We start from the raw sequence: 16,996 nt of genomic DNA, 5'->3' as shown, positions 1-16,996 counted from the left end.
TTCCCGTACCAGCCTCCCCGAACAGGTGCTGGAATGTGGTGACTAGGGGCTTTTCACAGTAACTTCATTTGAAGCCTACTTGTGACAATAAGCGATTTTCATTTTTCATTTCATTTTCATTTTGGTAAACTCCCAAATTTCCCAAGAAAATGATGCAAGGAACATGTATGAGAATGGTAACTTTGAAGAATTCCATCCGTCAAACAGCAGTGAAATTTTCTATACTGCTTTTGTGCAGTGTACAATTGTCGTTTTGAGTAGGTGAAGAAAGGTGATTAAGGAAAAAAACGACAATAAGAAAGGAGCACCAACACAAAACCCGTGGAGTTTCACGACAGCGCATCTCCTGGTGGAGCTATTCATCGGCCCATAAGGGGCTAGGACGGGTGGAGCGTGAAGCGTCCAAGGGAGCAGTTGCCGATACGCCGGTTGCATCATTGACGCGACATCGCGACTGCTCATAAACATCCGCCGCACCCCCCCAACCACGCACACGCACACACACACACACACACACACACACGAACTGCATCCCCTCATCATGCCCGAGCACAGGGCACTGGGCATTGTTGGCGGACCGGAGGAGCGGGAGGTTGCTGATAGAGGTTGGAGGCGCACCACCAAGTGAGAATCGCCTGCCTGTACGCGGCCCCTCGTCCCACCCCGCTAATCCCTCCCTCCCCCCCCCCCTCACCCCACCTCCCTCACCACATCACGCCTCGCCCCCATCCGTCTGTCTAACCATAAATGCTGTCTTGTGTCTTGCAGCAGCAGCCGGCGATGGTACCGGCCCATCTGGCGCCCCCAGCCAGTGCCAGGGCCGGTGCCCCCCAGGGACACAAGTACCAATGGGGAGGGCAGTCGTAACAACAGCCCTCTGGCCAAGACGAGCCAGGATACCACGACCCAGGGGACGGAAACACAGGGGAGGACCGACACACCGAAAACCACTACACAGGGGACAGGCACACAGCACACCATGACCCAAGGGACAGACCCACAACACTCCACGACCCAGGGGAACCAACACACAGAGGACAGATGCACAGGAAACTAACACACAGCTGACAGACGCACAGCACAACATGATACAGGAGACCTCGGACTTTAGGATTTTGTTTATTGTCATGTGTACCAAGGTATAGTGAAAAGTATTTTTCTGCGTGCAGCTCAACAGATCATTAAGTACATGAAAACAAAAGGAAATAAAACAAAATACATAATAGGACAACACAAGATACACAATAGAACTACATAACACCGGCATCGGGTGAAGCATACAGGGGTTTCATGTTAATGATGGCAGTCCATAAGAAGGTCGTTTAGGAGTCTGGTAACAGCATGGAAGAAGCTGTTTTTGAATATGTTCATGCGTGTTCTCAGACTTCAGGTCTGATGATGACATAGACTTTCCGTAACTGCAGTCTCCTACACCCTCCACATCTCCGAGACTATCGCCTCGCCTGGGCTCTTTAATGAGGAGGCTTCTGGGACACTTACTGGTGCGCACCACACAACTGCTTCCGGCACAGCAGGTGGAAGTAGGAGGAGCCGAAGTGTAGGACGGTTGGAAGGCACCCGGCCCCAGCAACCAGCTGCTGCCCAGACAGGTCCTGGGTTTCTGGAATATCCACTCGGATACAGTCAGAGACCCAGGGACCTGTGGAGGGGATGACTTCCGGCTTCCAGGACCTGCAGATGCAGATGGAGGAGTCCAACCGCCTGCAGGAGCAGGGAATGGTGCCGGTCATGCATGCCACACAGGCCAAAACCGCACGGGTGGCGTCCACAGTGGAGGCACTGGGGGCAAAGGTTTAGGACACAGGTTATGTTATGCAAGGACTGAGGCCATCTGTGCAGGCAGGGGCCATAGCCCATGACATGCCTGCCCACTCACAGGCAGCCGTGTGCCAGCCCATGGTTGAGAGCATCGGTGCCATTGCCCAGGTGCTGGCCGGCGTCGCACAGACCCTGACAGGAATGGCCCGCTCCCTGAGCTCAATGGCCGCTAACGTTCAGACCCTGGTCGAGACCAGAGTGGGCCTCCAGGCCTGGCAGAGCCCAGTGGCAGGGGGGCCTCAAGGAATGGCTCTGCTCGCACTCCCGTCCCATGGAGAAGCCCAGGGGCCATTGGGCACCCCAAGGGAGGAGGAGGTGCTGGGACCCGTGCTGGCGACTCCTGCAGGGTAAGTGCCAGAACACCGCAGCACTTCTGAACCCCCCTCCTGTCCCTGCTGCATCTGAGCAGCGGGCAGAACAGGGTGGCCAGAAAGATAGACACCAGTTAAGTTGGCACGACTGCAGGGCACAGTTTAATTATAGGGGCTAGGGCACAGACTATATACCTCTGCACATTAAATATCTGTTATCACCAATGAAAGCTGCCTCTGTGCTCTGTCTGATGGGTGCGGGGATGGGGCAGTAAGTGATGGCCACTGTGGGTGAGGGGTGGTGGAAGTGTGAGGCTCAATTGGTGCGCTGTGCAGCCCCGCACCCCTGGTGGGTGCACTGTGCAGCCCCCCACCATCCGCCCCCCCCTCCCCCAGACGTCCCCAGCGATACGGCAGGGCCATCCGGTTCAAAGGAGGAGAGGGCAATGCGCACATCAGGTCTTCGGCCAGTCCCTTTGTGCTGTCTTCATCTTCATCTTTATGTCTTCATCTTTATGGAAACGGGAAATTTAGTGTCACATATGCAGGTCATCGTGACGAGCAGTCACAACAAGGTGCATGTTTTACTCGACACTGGATACTCCTGGGAGATGCTACTCTAGAATGCTGACAGCCTCATGGTCTTTTGGCAAGTTTTTAAATGTGGTATTACAGGTCAGCTACAGCAGAATAGTATTTTAATTTGGAGTCAGCCCTAAGTTACTAATTGACTCTGAGGTCTCAACTTAATTTCTTCATTTTTCTTTCAAAATCTGAAGCATCTCGAGCGTTGCACGGTAGCACAGTGGTTAGCACTGCTGTCTCATTGCGCAGAGGACCCAAGTTCGATTCCGGCCCAGGTCACTGCCCATGAGGAATTTGCACATTCGCCTCGTGTGTGCGTGGGTTTCACCCCACAACCCAAAGATGTGCAAAGAAGGTGGATTGGCCAAAATAAATTGTCCCTTAATTGGAAAAAAAGAATTGGGTACTGTAAATTTTTTTAAAGTCTGAAACTTCTCTCATTTGCCAGTACTTCCCTGCACATAATACACATGAGCTTTCCATCCTTATTTGTATTGGCACAATTGATAAAACCATAACTCAAGAATCACCTTCATGCTGCTTTGTTCCCGAGTCAAGTTTCTTCTTTGTAGGTCCTGGAACTCTATACAGAGCTAACACTGGCACTATTTTCTCCTGCCTGCATTCGCCTGAACAGCTCTCTACAGCAGACTCTTGTATGATCCTGTTCAATCGGTCAACTGTCTATTTAAGTTTCTGGCCGTGTCTCACTTTTAAGGAAACCATCAACTTCACAATTCACTTAAAATGCTTGCCAGCAGCTGGAAAATGGAAACAACAATGCTCCGTGATTTAGCACCAAAAGCACGTAGCTGGAGAGTGAAGTCAAGTGTGCCTGCAGGGCACATGACCTGCTCTCTGCTGCTTCTGGCCAGAAGACTCCACACAGCCTCATTTATTTCTATTTAAAAGGCGGCAATGGCTGCCATTCTCAACGTAAAAGCTGGTAGCAGCTTTTGGGTGCTTCTCTCGTGATCAGGCCGCCCCAGCAATGGTGTGACCGATCAGTCTGCAGCCCTCCGAACACACGCCCGCGACCCACCCGTGGGTCACAACCCACACTTTGGAAAACCCAACTCTATGCAATCTCAGTGCATGAGTAGTTTGAGAAGCTGATCCAAAAATATTTAAAGATTTAAAAACAACGTATTTGAACACACTCATTCCTCTCGTCTAACTTTGGCAATATTCCTGAGTCTGATAACTTTTTACTGATTTTCTCCCATGAGCTTCAGACAGAGGAGAATATATTCAGTTGCACAACCATTACAGTATCAAATGGGATCATTGCAGTTCTGATTGCTGCCATTGTTTACTTTTTCAAGTGAAGTACTTGTGCGTACAATTTTAATAAGTGGTTATAATTTTGATTTTGTTCATGCAGGTTATTTCTTCTGAGAGATAGTCAGAGTAACCCAAAGACATTTGTGCTAACATTATACTGTCAACAGAAGATCCGGCATTTCCAGATATTACCAGTAAGTTTTCAGTCACCTTTCTAAATGTCTTTGATTTATGTTAGTGTCTCCTTTTTGAAACCATAAATAATTTGCAATTAAGTAATTTACTTGCAAGTGCTTTGTGGTAGTTCCAACTGACAACACAAAGATACAATTGATACAATTGCTTGCAGCTATTATTAACTAATTATTCATTCATATTCATTTTCAATTATATGTTACTGACTCAACTCCATCAAGTGGAAAGGAAAAGGGAGAGAGAGAGGATGTGAAGAGAAAGAGAATGGGGCAAGGAGATTAAGAATAAACAAGGTTGGGTGTCAGAGAAAGGGCAAGAGTGAGTTAGGGAGAAATGTAAGAATGCCAGAGCTGAGGAAGACTGGAGACAGGATGAGAAGGGAATGGATTAGAAGTGGGAGTATGGGATAGAGGGGTGTATAGGAAGATGGCGAGAGTAGAAAAAATGAAATGAAATTAAAATTGCTTATTGTCACAAGTAGGCTTCAAATGAAGTTATTGTGAAAAGCCCCTAGTCACCACATTCCAGCACCTGTTCAGGGAGGCTGGTACAGGAATTGAACAGTGCTGCTGGCCTGCCTTGGTCTGCTTTCAAAGCCAGCGATTTAGCCGTGTGCTAAACCAGCCCCTGAGAATGAATGGAAGGAAGAAAACTTGGGAAGGGTTCGAAGTGGGAAAACTAGTTGAGGGGAAAGAAATGTGAGTCAGTGGAAGTGTGGGGATGAGAAGTGAAGTTGAAGAACAGGGAGTGAAAAGGCAGAAAACAAGGGACAAAGATGCAGGAGGAACTGTTTGCCTTTATGTTGGAGATGTTGCTGTGACTGCATTTAGTATCATCGATGGAGTGTGTGAACATGAACTAATTTTGTCAGGGTTAGGAATACTATGGTTGTAATTCTTAACATCTGCAGGAGGATTTTAGTTGTATTTTGAGCTTCATCAATTCTTTAGTGGTTCCAGCTTCTGCTTTCTGTTAGGGAATTTGGAATGGTTGGTGGATGGATCGAAGATTGTGTGCAAACTTAACACATTCTGCTTTGGCCTGAAGAAGTCCTCAAGCTTGAGGTGTAAAATGTAAGGAGACAGCAGGATTTAGATCGTTTGGAGACTTGGGTGGAGAGATGGCAGATGGAGTTTAATCTGGACAAATGTGAGGTAATGCATTTTGGAAGGTCTAATGCAGGTAGGGAATATACAATGAATGGTAGAACCCTCAAGAATATTGAAAGTCAGAGAGATCTAGGTGTACAGGTCCACAGTTCACTGAAAGGGACAACACAGGTGGCGAAGGTAGTCAAGAAGGCATACAGCATGCTTGCCTTCATTGGCCTGAGCATTGAGTATAAGAATTGGCAAGTCATGTTGCAGCTGTATAGAACCTGAGTTAGGCCACGCTTGGAGTATAGTGTTCAATTCTGGTCGCCACACTACCAGAAGGATGTGGAGGCTTTAGAGAGGGTGCAGAAGAGATTTACCAGGATGTTGCCTGGTATGGGGAGGCATTAGCTATGAGGAGCTGTTGAATAAACTCAGTTTGTTCTCACTGGAACGACAGAGGTTGAGGGGCAACCTGATAGAGGTCTACAAAATTGTGAGGGGCATTGACAGAATGGATAGTCAGAGGCTTTTTCCCAGGGTAGAGGGGTCAATTACTTGGGGGCATAGGTTTAAGGTGCGAGGGGCAAGGTTTAGAGGAGATGTACGAGGCAAGTTTTTTTACGCAGAGGGTAGTGGGTGCCTGGAACTCTGCCGGAGGTTGTGGTGGAAGCAGGGACGATAGTGACATTTCAGGGGCATCTTGACAAATACATGAATAGGATGGGAATAGAGGGATACGGACCCCGGAAGTGTAGAAGATTTTAGTTTAGGCAGGCAGCATGGTTGGCACAGGCTTGGGGGCCGAAGGGCCTGTTCCTGTGCTGTACTTTTCTTTGTTCTTTGTTTGAGATTACAGGTAGCTGCCGGAAAAATAAGGTGGTAATAGTTGGGGACTTTAACTTTCCCAACATTAACTGGGACAGCCATAGCACTAGGGTTTGGATGGAGAGAAATTTGTTGAGTGTATTCAGGAAGAATTTCTCATTCAATATATGGATGGCCTGATTAGAGAGGGGGCAAAACTTGACCTCCTCTTGGGGAATAAGGAAGGGCAGGTGACGGAAGTGTTCATGAGGGATCACTTTGGGACCAGTGACCATTATTCCATTAGTTTTAAGATAGGTATGGAGAATAATGCTTATGGCCCAAAAGTTTAAATTCTAAATTGGGGCAAGGCCAATTTTGATGGTATTAGGTGGGAACATTCAAATGTTGATTGAGGGAACCTGTTTGCAGGGAAGGGGACAGCTGGTAAGTGTGAGTCTTTCTCAAGTGCGTTAACTCTGGTTCAGGGTGAGCACATTCCTCTTAGAGTGAAGGGTAAGGCTGGAAGAAGTAGGGAACACTGGATGGCTCGGGATATTGAAGCCACGGTCAAAAGGAAGAAGGAGGCATATGACATGCTTAGACAGCTGGGATCAAGTGGATCCCTTGAATACAGGATTTGTCAGAGTAGAGCTAAGAGAGAAATCAGGATGGCAAAAAGGGACATGAGATTATCTTGGCAGAAAAGGCAAAGGAAATCCAAAGTGCTTTTACAGATACATAAAAGGTAAAAGAGTGACTAGGGAGAGGGTAGGGCCTCTTAAGGATAAACAAGGTAATCTATGTGCGGCTCCACAAGGGATGGGAGAGGTCCTAAATGAATATTTCTTGCCAGTATTTACTGTTGAGAATGTTAGGGAAATTGGGGAAATAAAAAGTGATGTCTTCAGGAGTGTACTTATTACAGAGAAGGAGGTGCTGGAAGTATTAAAGTGCATCAAGATACATAAATCCTCGGTACCTGATGAAATGTATCCCAGGGCGTTGTGGGAGCTAGGGAAGAAATTGCTGGCCCCCTAGCTGAGATATTTGAATTATCGACAGCCACAGGAGAGAGATGCCTGAAGATTGGAGGGTAATAAATGTTGTGCCCTTGTTTAAGAAGGGCTGTAGGGATAAGCCTGGGAACGACAGACTGGTGAGCCTTACTTCTGTAGTGGGTCAGTTGTTAGAAGGTATTTTGAGGGACAGGATCTACAGGCATTTAGATAGACAAGGGCTAATTAGGGAAAGTCAGTATGGCTTTGTAAGAGGAAAGTCATGTCTCACGAGTTAGATTGCGTTTTCTGAAGGGGTAACCAAGAAGGTAGATGAGGGCAGTGCAGTCACGTTGTCTACATGGATATTAGCACGGTTTTTGGCAAGGTACCGCATGGTAGGTTGTTGCAGAAGGTTAAATCTCACGGAATCCAAGGTGAAGTAGCCAATTGGATAGAAAACTGACTTGGTTGTGAAGGCTTTTTTTTCAAACTGGAGGCCTGTCACCAGCGGTGGGCCTCAAATATAGGTGCTGGGTCCACTGTTATTTGTTACATATATAAATGATTTGGATGAGAATGTAGGAGGCATGGTTAGTAAGTTTGCAGATGACACCAAGATTGGTAGCAGAGTGGATAGTGAAGAATGTTATATAATGGGTAGCACGGTGACACAGTGGTTAGCACTGCTGCCTCATGCGCCGAGGTCCCAGGTTCGGTCCTGGTTCTGGGTCATTGCCCATGTGGAGTTTGTACATTCTCCCCGTGTTTGCTTGGATTTCGCCCCACAACCCAAAGATGTGCAGGGTAGGTGGATTGTCCACGCTAATTTGCCACTTAATTGGATAAAAATGAATTGGGTACTCTTAAGTTTTTTTTTAAAAAAGAACGTTGTATAAGATTGCAACAGGATCTTGACCAATTGGGCCAATGGGCCGCTAAATGGCCAATGGAGTTCAATTTGGATAAATGTGAGGTGATGCATTTTGGTAGATCAAATCAGGGCAGGAATTACTCTGTTAATAGTCGGGAGTTTATTAATTGATATTTATTGTCACGTACTGAAGTACAGTGAAAAGCATTTTTCTGCGGCCAAGCGAACATACACAGCATGTAAATAGTAGACAAAAGAATAATCGACAGAGTACATTGGCAAGTGGTACATCAACAAACAGTCATTGGTTACAGTGCGGAACAAGGGCCAAAGCAGCAGCATAGGGCATTGTGAATCGTGTTCTTACAGGGAATAGTTCAAGGGAGAGTCATTGAGAGTCTAATAGCTGTGGGGAAGAAGCTGTTCCTATGTCTAGATATGCAGATCTTCAGATTTCTGTATCATCTGCCTGATGGAAGTGTCTGGAAGAGGGCAAAGCCTGGTTGTGAGGGGTAGTGATCTAGGAGTACAGGTTCATAGTTCATTGAAGGTGGAGTCGCAGATGGACAGGGTAGTGAGGAAGGCATTCAGCATGCTCGGTCAGAATATTGAATCCAGGAGTTTTGACATCCTGTTGAAGTTGTACAAGATGTAATATTGTGTTCAGTTCTGATCACCCTATTATAGGAAGGATATTGTTAAACTAGAAAAAGTGCAGAAAAGATTTACGAGGATGCTACCAGGATTTGATGGTCTCAGTTATAAGGAGAGGCGGGATAGGCTGGGACTTTCTTCCCTGCAGCATAAGAAGCTTATGGATGATCTTATAAGAAGTCTATTTAAAAAATGGGGAACATAGATAAAGTAGATAGTCAACAGGGATATGGACCCCGGAGGTGTAGAAGATATTAGTTTAGATGGGCAGCATGGTCGGCACAGGCTTGGAGGGCCAAAGGGCCTGTTCCTGTGCTGTACTTTTCTTTGTTCTTTGTTCTTTGACATCTTTTCCCAAAGGTAGAGGAGTCTAGAACTAGAGCGCAAAGGTTTAAGGCGAGATGAGAGATACAATAGAGAGCAGAGGGGAAATTTCAGAGGGTGGCAGTGGTAGAGGCGGGTACAATTTTGCCCTTTAAAAAGCAGTTAGACAGTTACATGGGCAGGGTGGGTATAGAAGGAAATGAGCTAAATGCGGGAAAGTGGGACGAGCTTAGTGATAGAAACTGGGCAGCTTGTATAAGCTGGGCCAAAGGACCTGTTTCCATGCTGTAAACATTTATGACTCTACATGTCTGTTATAAAACAGAGGGTTAAATATGTGGTGCCAGTTTTAAACATTTTGCAATGTTTATTGCGTATGTTATGCTTTTTTATTCAATCATTTTTTCCCCCCTAGTTTGAAGATAATGGACAACTTGTCTTCAGTCTTGATGATGGAAATACCAGATTTACTGATCTGATCCAGCTTGTTGAGTTTTATCAATTGAACCGAGGAATCCTTCCTTGCAAACTAAAGCATTACTGTTCCCAGATTTCCTTATAACCGTTGATTGTTGTTCACTGGTTTGTATTTGCTATAATAGACTTGAATTGCTACCTGATTCTCTGCATCAGCTCTGCAGTCTTTGGAGAAAATAAAACTGCATTCATTTAACAGAACTGTGAAATCCAATAAAGGCATAAATTGAAGACTAAAATGAATTGAGGCTATAACTTCTTGTTCACAAAATATGTGTTAATACAGAAGAAAAGATGGGCTGAGCAATTAAATATTTGCAAGTTTCAGTAATCACTTTTTAGGAATTGAAAGATCTTCAAGAAAAACTGCAAATATATAAAAGATTTGTTTGTGACAACAAAAGCTTGACTATTGCACCTGCTCTGGAGTAACCTTGCACAAACTTTGTATGTTTTTAAAAATGGGCTACCCATTTGCTCATTCAAATGAAAAAGAAAAATAGACATCATCCTATTGCTGAAGAGACATTTCATATCCTACAGCACTTAATATTTCTTTTACTTCCTGAATGCAGTTTATTATGAGTAATGTTTAAAGTGTGGAGATCATGAAAGAATGGGACAAATCATATACCTATTGCTTTTGGAAGTTAAAACAGAACGTTCAAGAATGCAGATCCAACCCATTTTACTGCTGTGACATGTGCTTAAGTCAAGTTTTGAAACAATTATTTGTTGAATTTCAATCTATTTTGAAAGTACTTTCTGGAGATAACTGAAAAATATTTAATAACTATGGATTTCGACATGAGAGGAGTATTTTTTACTTTCTGTGCAGGTGGAAAATGGCAGTTCCTGATTGGGTGTCTTTTATTCCCCTTCATTGACTTCAGTGAAGTGGGGGAATCAGGTGGGATGTAAAATGGGTGACTTTTACCCAAAATGAAAATTACCACCAGCATTCGTATTAGTCCAGATCTTTGAGTATTCAAATTCAATGTTTTCTGGGAATTTGCTCCTTAGCACCAGATACCATTTCCACTCTAGGTTTAAATAATTGTTTAATTGCACATTAAATTGGTTTACTGCAGTAATTTATCTGCTAGAGAGCTCTGTTGTTTAGCCCTGGTAATCAAGGCCATTCACATTGGACAGGTCAGTGACATTCATTAGCCCACCACAAGAAAACTTTATTACTCAATTTAGATAGCACAGGAGCTCTATAAAACAAATATTTTCAAAATGTACTAAACCCATTCTTAAAATAGGCATCCCATATTTTTACGAAATCCTGCATTTCAGATGATTGTGTTGTAAAAGAAACCAAATGGTGTTCAAATGCAGTTCTAACAACAATGAAGGAAGCCCTGTTTTAAGAGAATGTGTAGAAGTAGAACACGATAGTTTACAAATTACAATTTCAGTTAGTATTTGTTGTATTGATTTTCTTTCAAAACCTGTCAAGTTATTGAAGGTGAGGCTTGATTTCAGTTTATGGGCATTATATGCTTGCCTTTATTACAAGTAAATGAGTTTCATTTTTTTCTGCTGTGTTGTATTTTTCTCAAAATGCCCCATTCAAAGAAAAGGTTGCCTCGTGTACCACCATACAAGAATGTACATGCATGCTTTTGTAATAAGTTGAATAAACCGCTCCACACAGCCAATGCTGGCTGAAGGCATTTAAATGTAACAAAATATCAGTGGTTCCAAAAATGATATTCCAAAAGAGTTGAGAATTTTTGAGATCGAGTTCCAGATACCTTAAACGCATAGCCAGAATTTTCACATCAGTATTGCATCTCTTTGCATATTTATCAATGTAAATTATATTTAAATGTAGAGATGGAAAAGATGTTTAGTATGCCTTACGATAAAATGTGGTTTGAATGTTCAATAATTATTCATTAATTAGCCTTATTTAGTGCAGCAGATAATATGCACATACTATTAATTATATTCACACTATCAGCTTGGTTGAGTTCCTCCATTTAAATTTTGGCGCACTCTTCAATTTGACTGGGCCAATAGGTTCAGCTGGCTGTCAATACCAGAAGCCAATGATATTTTATTTTTGTATTTGTGATATGAATGTACAGTAAAAGGGGACTCTCAGGGTTGATGAAGCCTGTTGATTTTTTTTTTCTTGGCATGTGGGAAAAAAAATCATCATGTAGCAGATCATCTTTGGCTTAAGGAGGATATACCAAACATATTTGGTTATTAACATCAACATTGACTTGTGTGTCTATATTTAACAGCAAGCTAATTCACCCATCAAACTGAAAATAGGTAATGCATTTCAATTTGTTTGGGTCTGCTCCTCATTGTTTTTTTGCATGAAGATTTAACCAATCATTTGACCAATCAATGCACCTTTTCCAGTGATAGGATTTGCTTATCACAGATTAAATTTAACACAATGCAAAACTGATTTACTATGAAATGGAATATAGCAAACCTTTTTTTTCAGGGAATGCTTGAAGGTATTAACTTTTTAAATGAAATCTGTATTCAAAATATGCTTTGCTTTTTGATGTAAATAGCAGTAAAGCTTGTGAACTTAACTGTAACTGTTCAGGTATTTTTGTATAAATAAGGGACTGATATATTCTGTTTATTGTAATTAGAAATAAACATTAATGTAAACTTGCTCATCTACAACTACTTAGTTCAAATCCTAAGACTCTTCCTTTGGATCTCCACTAACTTAATTTTGTCTCATCATTGTGCAAGTGACCCCAGAGCTTTTAGCCAGCAGGAAGAAACTGCAGATGCCGCTTCATCTACCAACCACCGATAAGGTCGTTCACCAGTTACAACACTCTAGGATGGGGGGGGGGGGGGGGGGGGGGGGGGGGGGGGGGGGGGGGGGGGGAGACGGTGGGTAGGGTATAATGTACGAACATGGGGAGAAGGCCAGTCATTTCTTAGCTTGCCAGTTAAGGCGGCAGGCAGCCTTCCGAGAGATTGTTCAGATTCAAAACTCGGGTGGCGTGTTGGTGTCCATGCCAGATATAGTTGCTGGAGAGTTTGAAGCATTCTGTAAAAATCTTTACAGGTCGGATCCAGCTGGGGAGGAGTTGGAAATTGAGTTTTGAATGCTTGGAGCTGTTGGAGCTAAGCTGTGGAGGAGGTCCTGACAGCTATTGGGTGAATGCAGACTGGTAATGCTCCAAGGCCTGATTGGTTCCCGGTGAAATTTTACAAAACATTTGCAGGATGTTTGGTACTGTTACTGGTGGAGTTGTTTGAGGATTCAGTAGCATGGGGTTCTCTTCCTGAGATGTTCCAAACGTCCATTTTGCTTTTTTTAAAAAAACCGATATAAGAACTAGGAACAGGAGTAGGCCATCCGGCCCCTCGAGCCTGCTCCGCCATTCAATCAGACCATGGCTGATCTTTTGTGGACTCAGCTCCACTTTCCGGCCCAAACACCATAACCCTTAATCCCTTTATTCTTCAAAAAACTATCTATCTTTACCTTAAAAACATGTAATGAAGGAGCCTCAACTGCTTCACTGGGCAAGGAATTCCATAGATTCACAACCCTTTGGGTGACGAAGTTCCTCCTAAACTCAGTCCTAAATCTACTTCCCCTTATTTTGAGGCTATGTCCCCTAGTTCTGCTGTCACCCGCCAGTGGAAACAACCTGCCCGCATCTATCCTATCTATTCCCTTCATAATTTTAAATGTTTCTATTAGATCTCCTCTCATCCTTCTAAATTCCAACGAGTACAGTACGAGTAGACTGGCTACTCAACCTCTCCTCATAATCCAACCCCTTCAGCTCTGGGATTAACCTAGTGAATCTCCTCTGCACACCCTCCAGCGCCAGTACGTCCTTTCTCAAGTAAGGAGACCAAAACTGAACACAATACTCCAGGTGTGGCCGCACTAACACCTTATACAATTGCAACATAAATTAAATGTGGGTGTTTAGATATTGGCTAAGGTCCTACCACTAAGGCTGAAGCAGTGTCTCCATCAAGTCATTGGGGACGATCAGACCGGTTTCATTCAGCGTCGACGATTGTCATCTATTGTGCGGTGGTTGTTAAATGTGGTGTTGTCCCCGTCGGAGGGGATGGAGCAAGAGATCATTGTTGCACTGGATGCCGAGAAAACTCTTGATAGGGTAGAATGGGCCTATTTGTTTGGGGTACTTGACAAGTTTGGGATCGGGCCTAAATTTGTGTTGTGGGTACGGTTATATAAAGCATGAAAGCCAGTGTCTGTACAACAATGTAAGTTCGGGGTATTTTCAGTTGAACAGGGGAATGAGACAAGGTTCCCCAATGTCCCCCTCTTTTTGTGTTGGCAGTAGATTATTTAACCATTGCCCTTAGATAAGTGGAAGGGGATAATGAGGCGGCGGTGCGGAATGTTGGGTATTCCTGTACACTGACGATCTTCTGCATGTGACAAACCTGATCCCCACCATGGGTGATATAATGGTACGGTTGAAGTGTTTCAGTACTTTTTAAGGGTACAAATTGAACTTGGAGAAAAGTAAGTTTCCTGGTCACACTCCCGGGGAGGGGAGCTAATCTGGGGCTGTTGCAGTTCCGCTTAGCAGGTTCTCATTGCAGTTATTTGGGGGATCGGGAACATAGAACATACAATGTAGAAGGAGGCCATTCGACCCATCGAGTCTGCACTGACCAACTTGAGCCCTCACTTTCCATGCTAACCCAATAACCTCCCGAACCTTTTTGGACACTAGGGCAATTTAGCATGCCCAATCCACCTAACCAGCATGACTTAGTGCTGTGGGAGGAAACCAGGGCACCCGGAGGAACCCAGCAGAGAATCGAACCTGGGACCTTGGCGCTGTGAAGCCATAGTGCTAACCACTATGTTACCGTGCTACCGGGCAGTTCAGGACTGGGCCCGGTTCCGTGGGTTTAACATTGCAGAAGTGGGATAGTCTCCCACTGCCCTTGGCGGGCAGGTTTCAGTCGGTCAAGATAAATATTTTACCAAGATTGCTGTTCTGTTACAATGTTTGCAGGTTTCTCTAACCAAGTCCTTTTTTGGGAGAGTCGAGAAATTGATTTTGTCCTTTGTTTGGGTGGACAAAGTGGTGAAAATTCGAAAGACAGTCCTTCAGAGGGACCAGCAGTCAGAGGACTTGAAGTTGCCGAGCTTGATATATTATTACTGGGCAGTGAATGCGGAGAGGATGTTGGGGTGGGGTGGAGATCCGGAGGTTACATGGGTATGGATGGAGTTGAAATCATGACAGGCAGGGTTTCTCAAACTGCGTCGTGACTTGCAAGTGGGTTGCGGACAGGTATCGGGTGGGTCGCGGAACAATCAGTCGCAGCGTTCCCAATCGTGCGAGAAGCGTCCAACCACAACTGGCTTTTAAGAATGCTGACAGCAGCATGGCTCTGAATGGTGGGGATGAGGAGTTTACGTGGACTCCCCCCACCCCTCGCGTCTAAGGTGACGATGAAGGTGATCAATGCCTACCCTGAATACCAGGACAAGATCATCAAACCGATGGGAGATTACCTCCTGAAAGGATAAAAGATGCTGACACTGTTGTCAGGAATATGGAACAGTCCTCCTTCAAGACAAACAGAAAAACTACTGTGTTGCCTGTCTGGATTCTGACGTGGACAAGGACAACCCAGCTTTGAACCCACAGGCAGTCCTGACTCAAGTGAAGGAGGGACAGCGCGTTTTTAATGCCCAGGAGAAGCCGCTCCATTCCGGATCCTTCCGCCAATGCCAGAGCTCGGCCCCCACCTTTTCCCAAGCTCCCTGAGCCAGCCCCTTCCTTTGCCGAGGGTGACAAGGCTTCCTTGGCCTGGGCAGCCCACGGGCCGTGCCCATCGGGAGGCCGCGCAGGCCGTTTGCAGAAGCTGGCATGGACCAGTGGCTAGTTAGAGCGGGCCTTGTCCGTGGAGTACAGCTTGTTGCTCTGCATCTTGATCAGGAACTGCTCCAACTCCCTTCAAACCCTGAAGCAGCTGGCATAGTTGTGCGTCAGGGGTGTTGAGGCGTGGGGCTGGTCTCTGCTAGTGACTCTGCCACCATCGCAGTGGACCGGTCCGGTATCCGATAGTGCAGTTCTGCACCAGGTCTGCAGGAGGCACAATTCGCTGTTACATTGGCTCTGGCACATCCTCCAACCCATGTGAATGCCTTGCTATGTCCCCTCTGACCCCCTCTGCCATATCTAATTTTGGCCTATTGGAGAGCAAATGGAGCCTATATTGCCAATGGGGTATTTAGTGGTTAACTACATTTACAAGGCTTCAGTCCACCTGAATGTGTTCCTTGAGAAAATGCATCCTAAATATCAGTCTGACCCAATCAAAGATCCTTTTCATTTCTCCCATCTCCAATACTTCATTAACTAATAAACACAAGTGTTAATTTAAAAAATATGAATGCCAGCCGTGTCAGGTTTTAAATGCGAATGATGCTGTTGAAAGTAGTGACAAAGCGCAGATCATGCGCCCGGCACACACACGGACGTCAAGCGGTCTGTAGTTCTGTGCATCTGGTATGAAATCACGGAGGAGAGTTCCCTCAATTTTCTAGCTGGGAGAAAGCAAGGCAACAGGTTTGTGATGAACTGAAGATGAATTGTTTTGTTATAAGGAAGAAAGGGCCAGAGATACAAACAGGCCAGGATCTCACAACTGAATCTGCTGGGGAGAGCTGCTAAGGAGAGTCCACGGCAGGACAGAGCAGTACAGGTGTGAGTTGTATACAGAGGGCCAAGGCCTCTGGTGAATAGCCTACCAAGAAGAAACTTAAATTGGGAACAAAACAGTATAAAGGTGATTTCGTGAGATATGGCTTTGTTAATTGTGTAAATGCAAATTGGGATGCAAAGCCTTTGCGGCATTTGAAGACTAAGCATGGCAAGTTCGAAGACAAACCTCTTGATTTTTTTCAAAGGATTCAGCAGGAACTTAAATCATCAGCTTAAATCCTTTGCAAATATGTAATATTGAATGACAAAGCAAATGAGATTGTGAGGATCAAGCAGGTCACCTGTCACATTAAAGGTAAGTGAAAATGTCGGCTGGCATAGGTTGCAAAGATCAGCCATCATGGGTCCCAAAGTTCAGCCAGTTGGTAAAATTGGTCACAGGGAAAACGAGTTTGAAAAACACTGATGTAGGGAGTCAGAGTCGAGTGCACTAGTGACGGTCTTGTTCCTGTTCTCATCTTTGAAATATTCAGCAAATCTGCAATTTTGTGTAAAGGATCTTTCCGACATTCTCTGTGGTGCCGCCAGCCTTTTTGACGGAGAGAGTTCTTTCGCTGGCTGGGTCGGGGGAGTAGGGGAATATCAGTAGTATCAATGGAAGGATATCTATGGATATTGGGTATCTATGGAAGGATTATGGGTGAAGACACACTATTGGTGAAGGGAGTTAAGGCCAAATAGGAGGAGGAGTTGGGGATGGTGTTGGAGGATGGGGTGTGGAGTGAGGCCCTCTTGTGCGAGGCTAGGCTTAATACAGTTCTAAGCAGTGCGTAGGGTTCATTTGACTCAGCCTAGGGAGAATAGGTTGCTTGCAGGA

At 44.9% G+C, this 16,996-nt stretch overlaps 1 protein-coding gene and 1 pseudogene across 3 annotated transcripts in view; both read left to right on the top strand.

Annotated features, from left to right (window-relative positions):
• The window catches only part of LOC119966291 (growth factor receptor-bound protein 10-like), a 200,718-nt gene extending 188,612 nt beyond the window's left edge, over window positions 1–12,106 (top strand). For 2 of the 3 annotated variants that reach the window (XM_038797747.1, XM_038797749.1), the window contains exons 12-13: window positions 4,120–4,213; window positions 9,381–12,106. In XM_038797747.1, coding sequence (XP_038653675.1) covers window positions 4,120–4,213; window positions 9,381–9,527 — 241 coding nt within the window. In that variant the 3' untranslated portion in view covers window positions 9,528–12,106. The remainder of the gene's footprint in view (window positions 1–4,119; window positions 4,214–9,380) is intronic. The other variant, XM_038797748.1, reaches the window with a different exon arrangement.
• A 2,794-nt stretch (window positions 12,107–14,900) lies between these two features.
• Window positions 14,901–15,433, top strand: LOC119965685 (annotated as a pseudogene).
• The last annotated feature ends 1,563 nt before the right edge of the window (window positions 15,434–16,996 follow it).

The sequence above is a fragment of the Scyliorhinus canicula genome, chromosome 5 (assembly GCF_902713615.1).
Source record: "Scyliorhinus canicula chromosome 5, sScyCan1.1, whole genome shotgun sequence".
Taxonomy (NCBI): Eukaryota; Metazoa; Chordata; class Chondrichthyes; order Carcharhiniformes; family Scyliorhinidae; genus Scyliorhinus; species Scyliorhinus canicula.
Note: the sequence above shows the minus strand (reverse complement) of the source record. Positions and strands in the feature narration are given on the sequence as shown.